At 49.7% G+C, this 16,709-nt stretch overlaps 1 protein-coding gene across 6 annotated transcripts in view; it reads right to left on the bottom strand.

The window, feature by feature from the left end:
* LOC120898750 (tyrosine-protein kinase Src42A) overlaps window positions 1-16,709 on the bottom strand; it is an 89,723-nt gene that overhangs the window by 29,353 nt on the left and 43,661 nt on the right. For 3 of the 6 annotated variants that reach the window (XM_040305028.1, XM_040305036.1, XM_040305044.1), the window contains exon 2: window positions 7,315-11,569. The exons of the other annotated variants lie outside the window; for them this stretch is intronic. In XM_040305028.1, the coding sequence (XP_040160962.1) occupies window positions 7,315-10,943 (3,629 nt within the window). In that variant the 5' untranslated portion in view covers window positions 10,944-11,569. The remainder of the gene's footprint in view (window positions 1-7,314; window positions 11,570-16,709) is intronic. 6 annotated transcript variants of the gene reach the window in all.

Genomic DNA, 16,709 nt, shown 5'->3' with positions numbered 1-16,709 from the left:
TCGAGCGAAGTGACATATGCTTGGGGAAAGGAAAGCGGTGGGGCTGGCTGGCTGGCTGGCTGGATAACTGCACTGTTTATAGTGCACGGATAATTAAACTGTTTTATCTTCACCATCGCCCAGGCTCGGCCGCCAAACCGAGGCCACCAAAGGGCAGTGAGGAGTGAGGGAACCGTCTCTTTCGCTGCATTTCATTTACCCTTGGTATGTGTGTGTGTGCTTGGACAGCGTCAGGACGCCCTCTTTGTCTGTGGAGAAGCGTTCAGGTTCGTCTCTCTCCTCGAACGAAAGCTCCTGCTGCAGTCACGGAGAATTATGTCCATTAAGTGAAAGATTAGCCACGTCCCAAGGTGTCCCAAGCAAGAAGGCCAGGGTCCGCTGGCAGGGCGACAACACAGGCTCCCCCAATCACCCCCTTTTTCTCCTCTAAACTCCCCTGCCGTAGCGAGTACAGTGCCTGCTGCTGCAAGAGGAGTGAAAAAATGCGTCTTCCTCCGTCATAAACAGGCGCGCGCGTTGCTTTGCCATCGATCTTTAGCAGCACACAGACTCTTTCTTTGTGCACCCTTTTTTTTTTTCTTCAGCTCCCTCACGTATCTTCTAGCGCAGAAGAAATGCTTCCTCATCCTAACATCCTGGTTGGTGTGCTCGCGCTCGCGCATGCCATTTCTAATTACCATCAAACGGCACTGAATCGTCCGCACCTGGTGTCCTCTCGTGCGCGGCAACTATTTTTAGCCAGAATGGACCGTGTCTCTGGTCACTTGATGTACGTAGAAAGAAATGTGCTGCGACACGATCAACCGCGCCGTTGGCTGTGGTCGCGGAAACTGGTCGCGTGATCGATCGGGGCGCACCACGGTTTCCAAGTTTCCGATCGCTTCTAAAAGCTCTGAACCATATCGGGAGTGTAGGTATTTTTAGCGGACCACCCGTAGTAGCAACCACCTTGCACGCACAACGCCACCGATGGTCATTATGGAAAGTTGGTGCAGTTGTCCTACATAGCGGCATCTCTGGCGGCATTTGAGCCTGGCAGCTAGGCTGATGTTTACAGATGTTAATGACGCGTACGGATGGATGACAGACAGAACGGTTGTTGCTTGCTTGCTTGCTGAGGGGAATGTTTTCTTTTCGCTTGTGTTTGGTTTTGGTTTGGTTAAGCTTACCCGCGGAGATAGAGCCATACACTGAAAGGCACACAAAGGTTGGGAAAGGTTGGCAAACTTACCTAAAAAAGAGAAGAAATGCAAAAAAATGAACATCCATTAGTAATATATTCATAATATTTTAATAATACTACATATTTCAGTCAATAAATTGCCCTTTTTACACCAATGATCCAATGGAATGATCAAATTTATCGAATTGCAGTTGTTGACGCCAAATTTTGGCTTAACGGCACTGGTTTTTGACTCCAAGGCATTCATTTTTTACTCTAAATCACATATATTTGTTTGTAAGTCAACAATTGTTGACTCTTGTAGGAATCATTATGATTTTACAAGGTATTTGAGCAGATTTATGACAATTGTTTAATAAGCAGTACAAAAATTTATAAATTCATTTCAATGTTTTGAAAAATACTAAGAAATATAATAAATTATCAACACATAGTTTGCGTCTAAAAATACATGCCATTCTTTTCACTCTATTAAAACATTCAAAATTGTCAAAATAGTTGATTTTTTTTTTGAAATTCTATCAGTTCTATTATTAAACACAAAAAATAATTAGAATAAGTTTGGCACACACAGCAAGGAATTTTGTAAATAAAGCGATTGACTCTCACTGTCGAAAATTGATGCCTTAAAGACAAAAATTGAGGAGAACTGTCAAACATGTGTGCCTTACAGACAAAAATATGTGAGTTAGAGCCAAAATGTTGTGACACCGACAGTAAAACGTAAAAGAAATCAATAAAAAGTACTAAAAACAATTAAATAGAAACGTATGTTGAACATATTCAAACTCTCAAAACAATAAAGACATAAGTACTATACAAGTCTTTGAGCAAGAGCATCACACGCGCTTGGCGTTCTGGAAATAGAAAGTATTGAAAGGGAACATAAGCGTGCAGGGCGTTGTTCTGCGCGAAGATGTCGTAATAAAGTAGCTACAAAGTATTGCCCGCTGATCATTATCCTACGGCTACACAGTGTTGGTTGCGTGTGTAACATTATGCACGCGTATGCCCATTAACATAAGGATATTAATTTACCTCATCATTCTACCACCGCCTTCTTCCCAAACCCCCGCCAAACGACCTCTAACGCAGCAGTGAAAAAAGGAAAACCGTTCTATTCTTGGAAACCGAACGCCCCGCGAGGTTCATTTGCCCCGGGGCAAAGGGTATTATACCTCGCGAGATTTTCCACCCCGCTTTCCATCCCTCATTCCCTCTGTCTCTCGATCTCCTGTAATCACATAAAGGGAACACTTTTGTGTTGTACGTGTGTGCTTTAATCGCAGCCGTTAAAGGGCCCCGCGTGATTCCTTTTTTCGTCACGTATCGTAAGCGCAAGAAGCGAACAGAGGGAACACATCACACACACGTCTCCCCCTCCTCTCTTCCCACCACCCCAACAACACACCATGTGTGCGCGTTATAAATTATGATTCGTTTAATGTGATCTGATGCCCTCCGATCAGTGCGCGAACAAAACGGGGCACACTATTCTGGCGGTGAGCAGCATCATTTCCATTGCATCATTCTGTCGCCGCTATGCGCGCGCGCGCTCGAAGAAAACCAAAACAAAGAGGCAAACACAAACGCGCGAAGCCAAACGATCGCAAAACGCAATGTAGTCGGGTTCCACTACCCTTTCTCGCTCCACCCACCGGAGGATGATGTTCTTGACCGGGATCCGGGATGGAAGGAAGACGAAGACGACCATCACCCATTAGCAACGCGCGCAACCAGAACACAACAGCATCGCGAAGGCGCACCCGCCGCGAGAGATGGGCTGTGCAAGCGACGAACCCCGCGTGGTGTTACTGCACTCGATGGCCGATGCACTCCCCCCGATAGCTGGTGCATTGTGCCGCGGATGGACGGGGTCGTTTGCCGTGCAGCAGCAGCAGCAGCAAAAAAGCAGGGAGAAATAGAGGGCAAACGAGTGCCGTCGGTGCTGCTGCAACTGGTTTCGAGGCGGAGGCTAAAGTATGTTTATTGGCCGTATTCCTTCTGCCGATGTTTCCCCGCGTGCCCGTGTCCGGTGGAGAGGAGACTGTGTCGCTTTGTCTTCCCTGCAGCAATGTGCATCGCAAGTCGATCGATGGCATAACCTTTTTTTTGCCTTTCCCCCTACTGCCCACTCCGCCTGCGGGGAACGGGATGCTTTTGCTCGTTGCATCCGGAAAGTGTTGTGCGCTCGCGGATGAAGCCACACAGCGGCAGCAACAACAACGGCACCACCAACCGGACTGAATCTCTTCGGCGTAGCCGTACCATTGCATAATAATACTACCATCTCTCCTTGCTCCGGAGTGTTCGGGGTGCCGGTCGAGTCATCGATACGTGTCCATCCGGATGGGATGCGATACAATAGCGCCTAGCTACGGGGCACGATGACGCACGGCACCGGCCACATAATCATAGTCGCAGTGAAAAACCAAAAGGGAAAATAAATTCTGCCGTTAGGAGTTGATGCACTCTCTCGCTCGGCAACGTTCGTCGCTTGCTTCCAGCAGAGCCCAGGCAGGCTTCTTCTAAGTGGAAGCTATTCTGCGCTGATACTATCCACGTCCGAAAGGTCTATTAAAAGCATAATGGCTTCCAATCGAGGGGCCAACAGCCCGTCTTGGCAGGGCGAAAGGCCCTTCCCATTACAATACATTTGCTCCAACCGAACCGGGTTCATTGTTGATTATCGTAGACATAAATGCAGCATTCATTTTCAGCATTGCTGGAATTCTCTAACAACAACACCGAAGCGTTCGATAATATGTGTGCTTGCGCTCTGGTGGGTATAGGAAAATCCCTCCGCCGCCCTCATTAGAATAAAATGCTCGTTTCGGCTTGAAACCGGTGCATTTTTGGCGGCTGTCCGATAACCGATGAGGGTGTAATATTTCCAGTTTAATCGGTCGCATACCACGGCATACTCATGTGAGGGGGTTCGTGACATGAATTAACATAATACGCGCAGCACTGGGGAAACGTAACATGCCATTAAGAAAGGAACCAGTCGCGCACCGTTACCGTTGCGTTTCCGGGAGCCAGTAATGGCGGGGAGGGGAAAAACGGGGCAGAAAATGCTCTCGCTCTTTTCTCCCTCCGCGGTGGACACACACACACACACACACACACACACACACACACACACACACACACACACACACACACACACACACCACATTTAATAGAGCTGGCCTAATTTTGGTGGTGCATGTCTTTTGTGTGTACCACGGCAAGCAAGAGAAATTCGATCGAGAGGAGTGAAGAAGAAGGATGCCGCGGTGCGCAGTCTCAGCAGTGCCCCCGAGCGAAAGTGTTTAATGTTTAATGAAAAAGCACACAAAGAAAAGTGCAACCAGTTTTGTGCAATTTTCTATTGCCCTTACCCGCCCGAGCCGGAGCTTCACCTCTCATGGCGGATGCATTTGCTCGCACCACCAGCATCTGTAAGAATGAAAGTCATTTTCGTTTAACCTACATTAACCGTCCATTATGCTCAACCGGAGATATGATGCGCCTCCCGAACACGCTGGCCGGTCTAGTGAAAGCGACACACAAGGCAAGTGATTAATCTCTGTCGAGCCGAGCAACAGCAAGTCCGGCGGTGTGGTGTGTTCAGCAATCAAAGTTATTTTTAAAAAACACCAGCAAATATTACTACCACATTCCTTTCATCACCTTTCGTCGAATGAATAATCGTCAACAGCAGCATCAGCAGATCGTTTTGTCACGAATCCACGATCCGTTTGCTCATTCATCGTGTCAACACATTTGTAATAATCAACGCGCTACAATCATTGATCGAGCTGACTGTGTGTGTGTGTGTTACTTGCGAGAATGAGCGCAATTTACATCGAGATGCAGAAAAAGACGCATCCCATGGCGAGAGAAAATTACGCTTTCCCTTTACCTGTGTCCAACATTACGTACGATTGGTCAGCTTCAAAATGGGCAAAGCAAAAGGCTCTTAGCTTGTGTAATGTTTTCAACATTTAAGGAAGCTTAAAATTGATTGGCCACCATTAGGCGCAAACTAAAAACACACCACCAATCGCTAATTAAATAACAATATTGTCCTGCTGTGTGGGGCAGTGAGTGAATTGTTACGAAAGTCCTTGACAACTTGTCGTCGGCCCGCTCCGACACTTGTACCGAGGATTTCCATTTCCGTACGGATATGCTGCTTCGTCGGGCAAGGTGCGTGCGTGCACAGAAAGGTCAAGCCCGTGGCACAAAACCCCAGCCATGTTGGTGTCTTGTTTCCTGTCGTTAAATAATCGACCAATCGAACGAACACACTGGAGGACAGAAAAGTGATAATACTGATACGGCGTGTGCAGTTTTGCTCGATGTTGGAGCGATTGTTGAGTGCACCAGATGCAAAGCAAACCCAAAACCAGAAGAAGAATGCATCGATTCTGGTGGTTGGGAAACACGGGAAACCCCTCAAGCGCAAAAGGGAACGACGAAAAAAAAACCTGTTCTGCAGCAGCCGAAAAGTGGACAGCCCCAGCACTGTGTTCAACGGGCTATCAATATTTACTTGGGCGCAGAAGTTGGCTCGACCATCAACCCAACCCAACAGGCGATCCCGTGTTTCCAGTTTTGCTCGGAAGGTTTTTCGGGCTATTAACCAAGCCAAACGCGCGAGGGAAAAAAGCAACCGAAGCAAAGAAACCCACAAAATAAAACTGGAAATCAAACTCCAAGCAGCACCGTATCGGAAGGAAGAGGAAAGAGAACCGGGGCGTAAAACGTTTTCGATGCCTTTTTGACGCTTCGCAAGGCCGCACTCAGTGCGTTTGCCCATGAAAGGAGGTCCGGGCCACTCAGGGCCAAGATCATGTTTTATCCCTTCTCAGAAAAATTAATATTTAACAACACCAGCCCCAACCCCGCAGTACGCCCAAAAACCGATCACGTTTTTTCGCTCGTCTTGCGCATGCTGGCAGGACGTTTTCTCCCTTCTTTCGTTTCGCATATTTTCTGTATGTCCCACTTTACTGCCCTGAAGGTAAGAAGAGAGAAGAGGTTTGCGTTTCTTCCTCTCCTGTTGGGGTTGAATTTTTGTGGTCAACCAACTGCACATCTCGCTCGAACCTGCCAGAAACGTGTCAGAATGGATAGTTTAAGAAAATATCAATTCCTTTTTTCGAGCAAACGTACACTCTCTGCTCGCACGAGGAGGAGGGCGAACAGGAGGGCTTAAGATTGCATCCTAGGGCCCAACACCAACACCCAAAACCTAATGAAGAACACCGTACCGCGCCGCCGGAGGAAACAGAACGGGACGAGTTCGCTGCACATCGGGCCATTTCGGGTTTTGGAAACAATTTTTTAATTTTCATTAGGCCGTAGGGAAGAGTAATAACTTTTCATTTCGTTTTGGTGGTGTATATTTACGACTTTGCCCGAAGGGGCTGGTAGGCCGCAGAACAAACCGGTCCTCGGCCGGCGGGTGCATTATTCATATTTATTTCCTTTGCAGAAGATGCTTCAGAAACACAATAGGGCATTGAGGAGCATTAAGGTGGAGTAGCTAAAAGCACCCCATGCCGTGATTTTGAGCGTTTAAAATCGAATGCACCACCACCAAGTCCCGAGCGAAGATGATGATGCTGATCGTGCTGCAAATTTGGATGTTTTTTTTTTTTTCTTGCGAAAATGTTGCACTGGCAAAGGTCAGAGTCCTGCCGACTGGAGGCCGATTATTTATGTGATCGGTTTAGCAGTGCTTAAAATAGCCCCAAAAAAGAAGCATAAATTGACCATCCGGAGCTAATTTATTCTTCGGATAGGGCGGAAATGAATGTTGAGCAGGGAGAAATGCGAACCATGAGAGCTCCTGTGTGGTTTAATTTTCAATTTGGAAGGCATTTTAAGAAGAAGAAAAAACAGTGGCACGAAGCATCATTTGTTCTAAAACATATTACAGAACCTTTTTGCTGAGAAAACAAATAATAATTAATTAATTTTGGTAACAACGACCATGCGCCTCCATTTCATATTAAAATGTATTTTAAACTATTTAAAATCTTTTTCAATTCGTCTATTTTAATTACTTTAGAACACTCTTCATAAATATCAAAAGCATACAATATAAACAATTCACCCCCCCAAAGCGCTCTACTTACGGTTTCTCGTTGAGAAATTCGCCGCGCGTAAACTCGGACAGCCGCCTCGTGCTCTTCTTCTGCTCGCCCTTGCGCATCGGCATGATCAGTGGGGACAGCTTGCGGATCGGCCCACTGAGCCCGCTGGCCGCATCGTGCACGTGCTTGCTCCAGCGCGCCGTACGCGACAGCTTCTTCGGCGCAAGCATGTCCAGCGAGTTCGATTTAAAGATCGTCCCGGGCTGAACGACATCCACCGCCGACGCTAACTGCCGCCGACCGGGGACATCCAGCAGATGGTGCTGCTGTTGCGGCCGAGTCGGTTGCAGCGGTTCCAGCACCTTCACTGCACCACCCTCCACCATCGCCGCTGCTTCACCCGTTTCGCCAACAACTTCGTCGATCTTCGTGCAGAGCGCCGACGCGACGGTGGCCGATTTGCGCATCTTGCCGATGCGCGCGTACAGCTCATCGACCGACAGCTGATGGCGCTGGACCTGCTGCTGGGCGGCCCGCAGCTTCGCCGTGGCGCTCTTGTACAGGTCCTCATCGCTGGCCGCTATCTGCTTCAGCCGGGCACTGTCCAGCCGGGGCTCTTCGGCCGGCGCTGTGAGGCTAACCGTTGGGCAGGATACCTTCGGCGACGGCGAGTGCGACGAGCTGTAGGAGAGAATGTTCGAGAAGCGGCGCGTTCGCGTCGGCTTTCTCGCTTGACCAACGGATTTCGGTGTCGTGTAGTCGGGTGATGGTGGTGCCGTATCGTCACCAGTCTTTTGTGCAGCAGCTCCTTCCAGGGAACTCCCCTTGGCAGGGGTTGCGGTACCGATCGCCGCTAGATTCAGCTCGTTGCGATCGTTCTCGTTGCTCAGGTGCAGCTCCTCCTCGGTGATCTTCTTCACCAGGAACCGATTCTTGCCGGCCTTATCCTTCGGCGAAGCTGCCGGATCGGCCGCCTTCTTCGAGTGGATGATGTCGTAGATCGTGGACAGCGTTGTCGGCGGCGAAGCATCGTCCGTACCGGCGGGTGCAGACTTCTTCCTCGCGTTCGTCCCTATCGGTAGCTGCTGCTGGTGCTGGTGCTTGCCCTGCAGTATGTCGTAGATCGTGCCCAGCTTCACCGAGCCGTAGTGCGTGGCCGTACCGCCGACCTTCCGCTTGGCGTACTTCTCCGACAGTGCGCGCTTGCGCAGAAAAACGTCCTCGGCCGCGTCCGACTTGCGGTGCAGTATCTCGTAGATCGTGCCGTACGTCATGTACTTGTCGTACCGCTTGTACGCCTTGCTGCCGTACGAGATCAGCTTGTCGTAGATCTTGTAGTTCTTGCGGTAGATCTCATCCGCCGTCCGCCGCGTGAGTGCCAGCTGGCCCAAATCCTTGATCAGCGGACTTGCCGCCGTCCCTGCCGGTGCCGATGACTTACGATCGCTGCGCAGAATGTCGTAAATGGTGCTCCCCTTCACCAGCTCCCGGCCCGACGCCGACCGCTGAATGTCTGCTGCGGGCGTGCCGCCTCCGCTCACCGTCGGCGGCTTCTTCAGGCTGAGGCGTCGCGAGTTTTTGCGCTTCATCTTAAACAAGTTGCCGACTGCCGAGGCGCCCGTTATGGTGCTGGCTGCCGATGCGGGCAGCGTTGCCGCTCGTTGCGCCCGCGCATCCTGCTCCTCCTCCTGCTGCTCCCTTGACTCCCGGTCCGGCTCTTCCTCGGCCGTCGACTTCAAACTGCTAAAGCTAGTATCACAAATTTTGACTAACGCCTTGAACTCCTCGTATGACTTGCGGCGCGCCTTCACGCTCTCCTTCTCGTCCACGCTCGGCAGCGGCAGGCCGGCCGTGTTGCTGGCCCGTCCAGCGTGCCCAACAACGTCACTGGCCGGTGCTGCGGCCGCCGCCACCGCCGCCGTCTCCTGCCGGAACAGCGACTTGAACTCTTCGTACGACTTGCGCCGATTGCGCGACTGCGTCACCAGACACTCTTTGATCTGCACCTGCGACAGATCGTTCAACCGATCGTTTCCATCGTCTTCCTCCTGCTCACTGCTGGCACCACCCTTCGGTTGGCGTTCCTCCACCGTGCTATGCTGCTGTTGCTGTTGCTGTAGCTGCTGCTTCAGCTGTTGCCGCTGCTGCTGGTCGATGAAGCCCGAATCCATCGAGCTGACGGTGCAGGTTGAGTCGAAGCTTGTCTTCCTGCTCGTGCTGCCGAGCGGCGGGTGCTTGAGCGGCGAACCGGACGCGCCGGAGATGAAAATTTCCGGCATTGCCGGATGGGCGCCGACTTCCTCCTCCACCACCAGCTGCTGCTGCTGCCTGTCGCGCGGTTTGCTGGGGCGCATGCGCCGTCCCTCCACCATATGGCCGCTGCGCCGCAGCGCGTCCAGGCGCGACTTTAGCTTCAGCTTCTTGTTGACCGTCGCGTACACTGGCGAACCTTCGGCGAAGTGTTTCTTCTTGCCGCCACCGCCACCGCCACCGCCACCACCATCCGGGACAGTGGTAATACCTGCTGGCGTAGTGTCTCCCGCACCAACAACACCACCACCGGATCGATCACTTCGGCTGGAGCTTTTGCGTATGACCGGGCGACGGCTTTTGGTGATTTTGTAATTGATGAAGCGCTTAAAGTACAGGTTGGAGATGCTGTACACTGGGTCGCAGTAGAGGCGCGCCTTCGCCCGCCCGTTCAGTACGCGCGACAGCAGCTTGGAGCTGTTGTTCAGTGCGGTCAGGCTGCGCGTGCGCTGGCTGGGCAGGTTGGAGCAGCTGGACGTTGGGTCGTTCATGCATTTGGCACAGCACAGAAATTCGTACAGCAGCTCGGGCCCGAGCAGTTCGGCACCAAGCGACGAACCTCCGCTTCGCTCCAAAGCTCCCTGCTGCTGTTCGCCATCACGGTGCTCCTGCTGCCGCTCTTCACCGTCCACGTGGTTGGCAGCGTCGTCGATTGGAAAATCAATCATCTCCTGCTGCTCACCAGCACCTAAACGATCGTTTCGAGCGTCTGTCACTTCTTCTACGTCTTCTGCACCGGTTCGACTATGCTCTACGTCCTCCTCGTCCTGCTGTCGAGGTACCGTTGCATTCGCCCGATCCGGATCAATGTCCCCCCGGCCGTCCAGCTGCTGTTCGAGCATGACGCGCAGCTTCTCGGCCGCCTCGAGCCGCCATCTCCTATCACTACTAGTCGCTGCTGTTGCTGCTGCTATTCTATCAGACTCATCGCTGCTGTCGCTACTGCTACTATTATGATTATTACAGTCTCCTCCTTCCACCCCGTCGACCGGCGACGGTTGGTCACAATTATTGGCAGCAGGCCGATAGGGCAGAATTGATTTATGATTGCCGGCCGCTGGTAGTAGCAGCTCGCCATTTGCCGTGCTGTGGTTGCCAGCGGCTGCAGCGGCCGCTACCTCCTTCCCTGCCTTACCCTCGATCACCATGCTGCCGATGGAGAGGCCGCAGTCGAGCAGGACAATGGCACCGTCGGTCGGCAGCAGCAGCCGGCCCTCCGACGCCGCATTGATCAGCTCCTTCATCGCGAGCACATGCTTCTCGGTGATGTTGCCCTGCAGCTGGATGCCCTGCAGCGCGAACGGTTGCTTCTTTTCCGACGAGTTCGGGTCCGAGCACCAGACGACCGGTACCGCGGACATGGCGGCTGACGGTGTGAAGGATCCGCGCTAAAATATGAAATACAGTTCGATTTCGGGGCGCGGTTCCTCAAACAACGCACCTGGTGTACTGCGCTCACTCACTTACTCGCTACACTGTACTGCCACTGCTCTGTTGCTACTAAGGCACTGAACTCCGAGGGTGAAATTACACACTTTAATCACTTCCACAGCGTGGCACAACGAATCAGTCACATTTGAATGGGTCACAATCGTTGCGGATCGATCAAATGGAATTATGGTTGGGCGGGCACTGATATTGGCGGTTGGTGAATTCACGCAGTCTTCTTTCTTTCCCTTTGTAAGATGCTTTTTTTAAACTATGTTTTAATGCACTGCGCACACACGATCAATATAATAAGGGAGCACTAGCACACACACACTAGGAACAAAACGGAGCAATTCCTTGCAGGAACTACGAGCTAATGGCAAGATGGTTACAGGATTCGTATCACTGCTTGTCGATTGTACTTCGCACGTGTATGAGAGAGAAAAATAGGGTTCGTCGCTTTGTCGTCGTCGTTGCACCAAAAAAACACTTGCTATCACACTGCACGTTCTGCACGTTCGTAGAGGTCACAGAGCGATGGACGATGTTACTGTGGGTTCTGTGGGTACACGCGACGCAATTTGTGGAATTGCGGGAGGATTAAAATGATTAGTTGCGATGTCGTAACGTTACGATCGTCGACCCCATCCCTGACGCGGTGGTAGCATTAGTGTGTGTACGTGTTACCGCGGCGCAGACCTATTTTCGAACCCCGATCAGTGGGGCTATCACACCAGATCCTTAAGTCGCTGTGCGCGCGTTCGTTTGCGGCATTATTTGTGCAATGTATTACGATCGAACACTACTCAACCTACTTCGCGCTTTTATGTGCATTAACACGGGACGAGTGTGTGTGTGGAGTGAGCTGGCTGTAAATCTAAATATAGATCCGACGGGGGAGCAGCTAGTTTGGTATGCAGTAGTAGCACGCCATGTGGTGGAGGAGACTTCAAATTCATTCATCCGCGCGGAAGGTTCAAGCTGCTGCTGAAATTGCCAAAACTTATCTAACATTACTAATTGCGTGACACCCTCTTGGGCGGTGCTGTGGGCAGGTGGGTTTGATCGTGTCTCCTACAACGATGGGAGGGAGTGTGCGCGCCATAGCGCCATTTATGATAGTCCACCAACGCTTGTCGAGTGTTTGACATTCAGCAACGACTGCCCGCGATTATCGTGTTTATTGCCCAAACATGGCGATTTCAACATTTTGTTTCAACCGGGAAGGGGATGCATTTTGCATCAATTTCACTAAATTGTGCTAATTCGTTTGGCGAAACCATAAAGTTTACATCTTGACATCAGTTCCACTCAATATTTGATACGACAAGGTCACTCTTATTAGACAAATAATAGACAAAAAACACGCTAAACAAGGAATCTGATGTAACAAAAAGTGCGTTATTGCAGGGATCTCTGCTTTACTAATACAAATGTGGATAAATGTTCCTGAGGATCCTATTGGACACATTACAAGAATATTAGCAAATAATTACCCATCGCTTAAAAGCTAGGAAATTTCTCCGAAAGGGAAATCTTGGTATTTGTCAACAAGCGACGAACCCCGTTAGTTCACTTTTTAAAGAACTGCTGCAACGACATCCTTAACAAAATACTAAGAAACACTGAAAATGGACATTGTATCTCCTCCGCTGTGTAGCCCAGACATTGATCCATAGGATTATTGTCTATTCTATATGATAGTTGGCAAACTTGTTTTGAAATTTCACGATTTTGTATAACACCAATAAAAAAGTACAAAAAGAATGAGCAAAGAGTGACCTAGATCTCAAAACCACTATAATCTCAAATAAAATATCCCAAACAAGGCTAATTTCAGTCAAAGAAGAATATTACGTAGCCGAAAAGAAGAATGAAGCCACAAATTAAGTAACGACAGATAATTTATGAAATAATGCCAACCGCAATGCCTCGCCCCACTCCAAAGCGCCTCCGCACAACTAGGACGACGCTATTATCGGTCGATGATTTGTGCACCGACCTGATGCACATCCAATTCGATGCGATGCCATTATTTGCCTATCGGTGCGATATAATTGGTGGCGTGCAGTGCCTTCCCAAAACCACGACCCGCTGCAAGGGAAACCACACGCACACACACATACACATACACGAAACGTGCTTACCGCGTGATCAGGTGAAACCCCTTCAAGCCTGCCTGTGGTGCTGCGTACTTAGTATTCCGGCAATGAGTTCTACTAAAGCGGCTCCCACCACCCGTGCGGCGGCCCATCACTCACGCCCTGGCTACCGTTATTAACCCTGCGCAGGTACCCCGATTTGGCATTGCAATGCTACCCAACAACAGCGCGCTCGGCCATTTCGGCTGCCTCTTCCTGTCTCCCAGCCAGCATTATTATACGGCGATGCAATCGGATGGCTGGTGGTGGCCGCCGCCGGCCGAAGCATGTACGCGCGTTCGGCCATGGATCGACGGTGAAATAAAGCTAAACTAAAGAAGAAAAGCAACTCCTCCCCGCCCTTCACTATTCACTAGGGGGTGCACCGAAGCGTGAAAAGTAAACACTGCCCGCACTGTTCGAGAGCGGTCTACAAATGGTCTGAAACTAAAAGTCAGTGTGGTCCAAGCGCACAAACGCACAGAGGAGGGAAAATGTTGCTTTCGTGTTTTTCAGCGGGGTTAGATGTCAATAATTTTGTTGCATATTTACAACACTCATACACACACACCTGACGGCGACGAGATGTATGAAAAAATATTCGCCACAAAAACACACCAAGCGGTTGGCCAAACACCCTTGTGTGCCCTCTCTTTCCGCTTAACGTTCAGCCTAACGCCACTAAGTTCAATACGATGAGCGAAGCGGATTAGTAGCCGCGATCGCTGCATCACACACACACACACGTACGTACACACACACACTCGATCGTGCGCACGCGTGTGCAGTCGCCGCGAGGTTAGCCAATTTAAGATGGCGTGGAAAAACCTTCGGCCGGTCATCTACCGGTGGGCGAAAAAGGAGGTCCGAAAAGTTTTTCACGGTGAGCGTGTGCCACACCGGGTGAAGCCCTCCCTCCGCTCCATCTCCACCCCTAAAGCCCCTTCTTCAAAGTCGATCGGATCGGCGCTCTGTCATGGTGGATTACTTTATGGGTGGCGGCAGCGACGACTAACGCCAAGCGACGAACCCCTTTGGCTACCGATGCAACAACACACAACCGAAAAAAAAGATTGTGTCCACGAAACTGCTGGCGTCTTGGGAGCTCTGGGGGCGTTTTAGGCGTGTCGCAAGGTGCACTCCAAGCATAGACAGGCATAAGTTGCATAGACAGGCGTGTATAAAGTGTAGCGTAAGATGTATGATTTGCGATTCTGATTTGTTTTGTCCCTAAATGCTGCTGTTGGAGATTTGCTCTAAAAAGCATCGTAAAAGGTTGGAATTTTCCTGAATTTAATGTCATGCTAGACCGCCTTGTTGGCATACTCATGCGATGTGGTTGAGAAGATGGTTCTGAACTCGGTTTTTTCGGTAATTTTGTTATTTCGAGCAATGATGCAAACGATTTAATCAATGTTGAAACAATCTATTGAGACACCACGAACTCGGTGCTGTTTGAGGAGTTTATATGTCAACAATAAATATCTTTTAAGGTGAAAATTCACGCTGTTAAAGGTTCTAATTGTTCATTATCACTACCATTAAACAAACTAAAATCTTGAAATTCCTGGGGACATTAAATCTATCGTTAGCACAAGAAGTGTTAAATACTTCTAAGAGGCGACGTACTAAATAAAAAAAAGGTTCTAATAGTAACAGACAGGAAATGAGTTCGGTTTTTGTTCTTTTGTATTTCAAATGAATTTTGTTTGAATTCTGATGAACGTAAATAATTTTATGTCTTCAGTTGATGCCTTTTTTACTTCAACCTTTTTTTTGTTCTAATTCACGAATAAGGGCAAGAACCTATTTATTCACTCAGACTATCTTCAGGCAAGTAAAAATGATGCTCTAATATAAAAACAACCCTCTTGCATACACATGTATTCTAGGCGCTTCGTCGTTATGAGTGGTTGTGTAAAATCAAAAACTCGTTTTCATCACTTTCCGCTAAGTCTAGGCCTCGATCACCGTGCCAACTAAAGCCTCGATCATGAACTACGGCTCGTTAGGTACGCACCCCCAACACCATTCACTGAGCCGCATTACCGCCTCTACGCCCCCAACGCTCCATCACCAAAAACTGTTGGTGAAATCGAAATGTGACGCTCACAGAAGCACGACTGAGTCTATCTACACTACCGTGGTCCATCATAAGCGTAATGGGGCGCGGAAAATCAAGGGTTGTGTGTGCAGACGACGACGCGCACGCTAGAGAGTGTGTTGAGCTCGAGAGTAACCGCGCTCGAACCGAGAGATTGCCCCTCTGTGCCTTCGATATACAATCGATTCACAGTGCACAGTGACCTTGAAACAGTTTCATACAGGGGTGGTAAGAGGGACTCCAACTCCATCCAACACACACACGCTTGTACAGAGCACTTCAATCACAGCTTCACGCGACAGAATTGGAAGAACCAAACCCTTCGCCCAAACCCCAAAACGCCAATGTGCTGGGGGTGAGCAAGCAGCGCGCGCAAAACCTTGCCGAAAGGGGAGGGGGGTGTCGGTGGATGGCCAGACCAGGCCAGTGTTTAGTTGGCAAACTTTTTCGCCCCATACATTGCACGCAAACCCCCGTCCGCAGCGGAATTGTGCGAAAATGTGTGTTAATAATAGAAGCAACGTGCTCAGCACACAAATACCAACAACTTTTGTCACTTTCGTGTGCGATCTATATGCGTTGGAAGGGTTGAATAGTTTGTGCCCAGTGAATGCACAGTTTGAGTGCATATTTTTACTCTCTTTGCAAACGCTCAATCGTTTCCTTATTGTTTCATTAACAGTAATAGTTTGCATTTCAGCGTACATAAACGGTACAGTAATAATGCATTTCTAGCATTGTACACCATATCTACGCGCAAGAATCATAAATTAAACTTGTTCTGTGTGCAAAATACCGCTGCTGTGCGCATCCAAACGTAGACATTTTCAAACGCACCAGCACCAAGTCACAGGCATGCCAAAAGGGAAATCGGCGCGCGCTGTCAACGTTGACGAATGGCGTGAATCTCGCACGTCGCTAGCAATAATCATTAGCATAAGAGCCAACAAATAGTTCTGATGAGCTGTACGAGGGAAGGCTGCAGGAGAGCGTGGTGTGGAAAATCAAGATTACACACTGATTTGCATAAGATCGGCGTTGTGAGCGGTGCGTCGAAACGGAGACAACTCTGGCTTCCCCGCAGAACGTTAAAGCCAGTCTACTACTCCTCCTCCTCCTTGCTGGTGGTTAGGATTAATTTGTTGCTGGCAGCCAACTCTACCGGCATCTGACGGCGTAAAGCTCCAAAGGGTTGACTCATAACAGGGGCACACACACACACACACACAAAAACTTGTCTCTGTGTGTACGCACGGGACGGGCGCTGTGTGCGCTTGTGGCTGCCACGGAGAAGTGGTTCTCGTTTTGCTGTGACATTTTTTCCCCTATCCTGCCTTGTCCGCCGTCTACTATTTGCTACCGGAATGATAATCGTATGCAACCTGGGGAGTGGTGTTAGGGTGCACATTAAGTCAAACGATTATTGGAGGAGGTGTGTTTGCGTTTTTTTTTGT

This window comes from Anopheles arabiensis, chromosome 2 (assembly GCF_016920715.1).
Source record: "Anopheles arabiensis isolate DONGOLA chromosome 2, AaraD3, whole genome shotgun sequence".
Classification (NCBI taxonomy): domain Eukaryota; kingdom Metazoa; phylum Arthropoda; class Insecta; order Diptera; family Culicidae; genus Anopheles; species Anopheles arabiensis.
The sequence above is the reverse complement of the archived record's forward strand: the minus strand, read 5'-3'. Positions and strand labels throughout refer to the sequence as shown.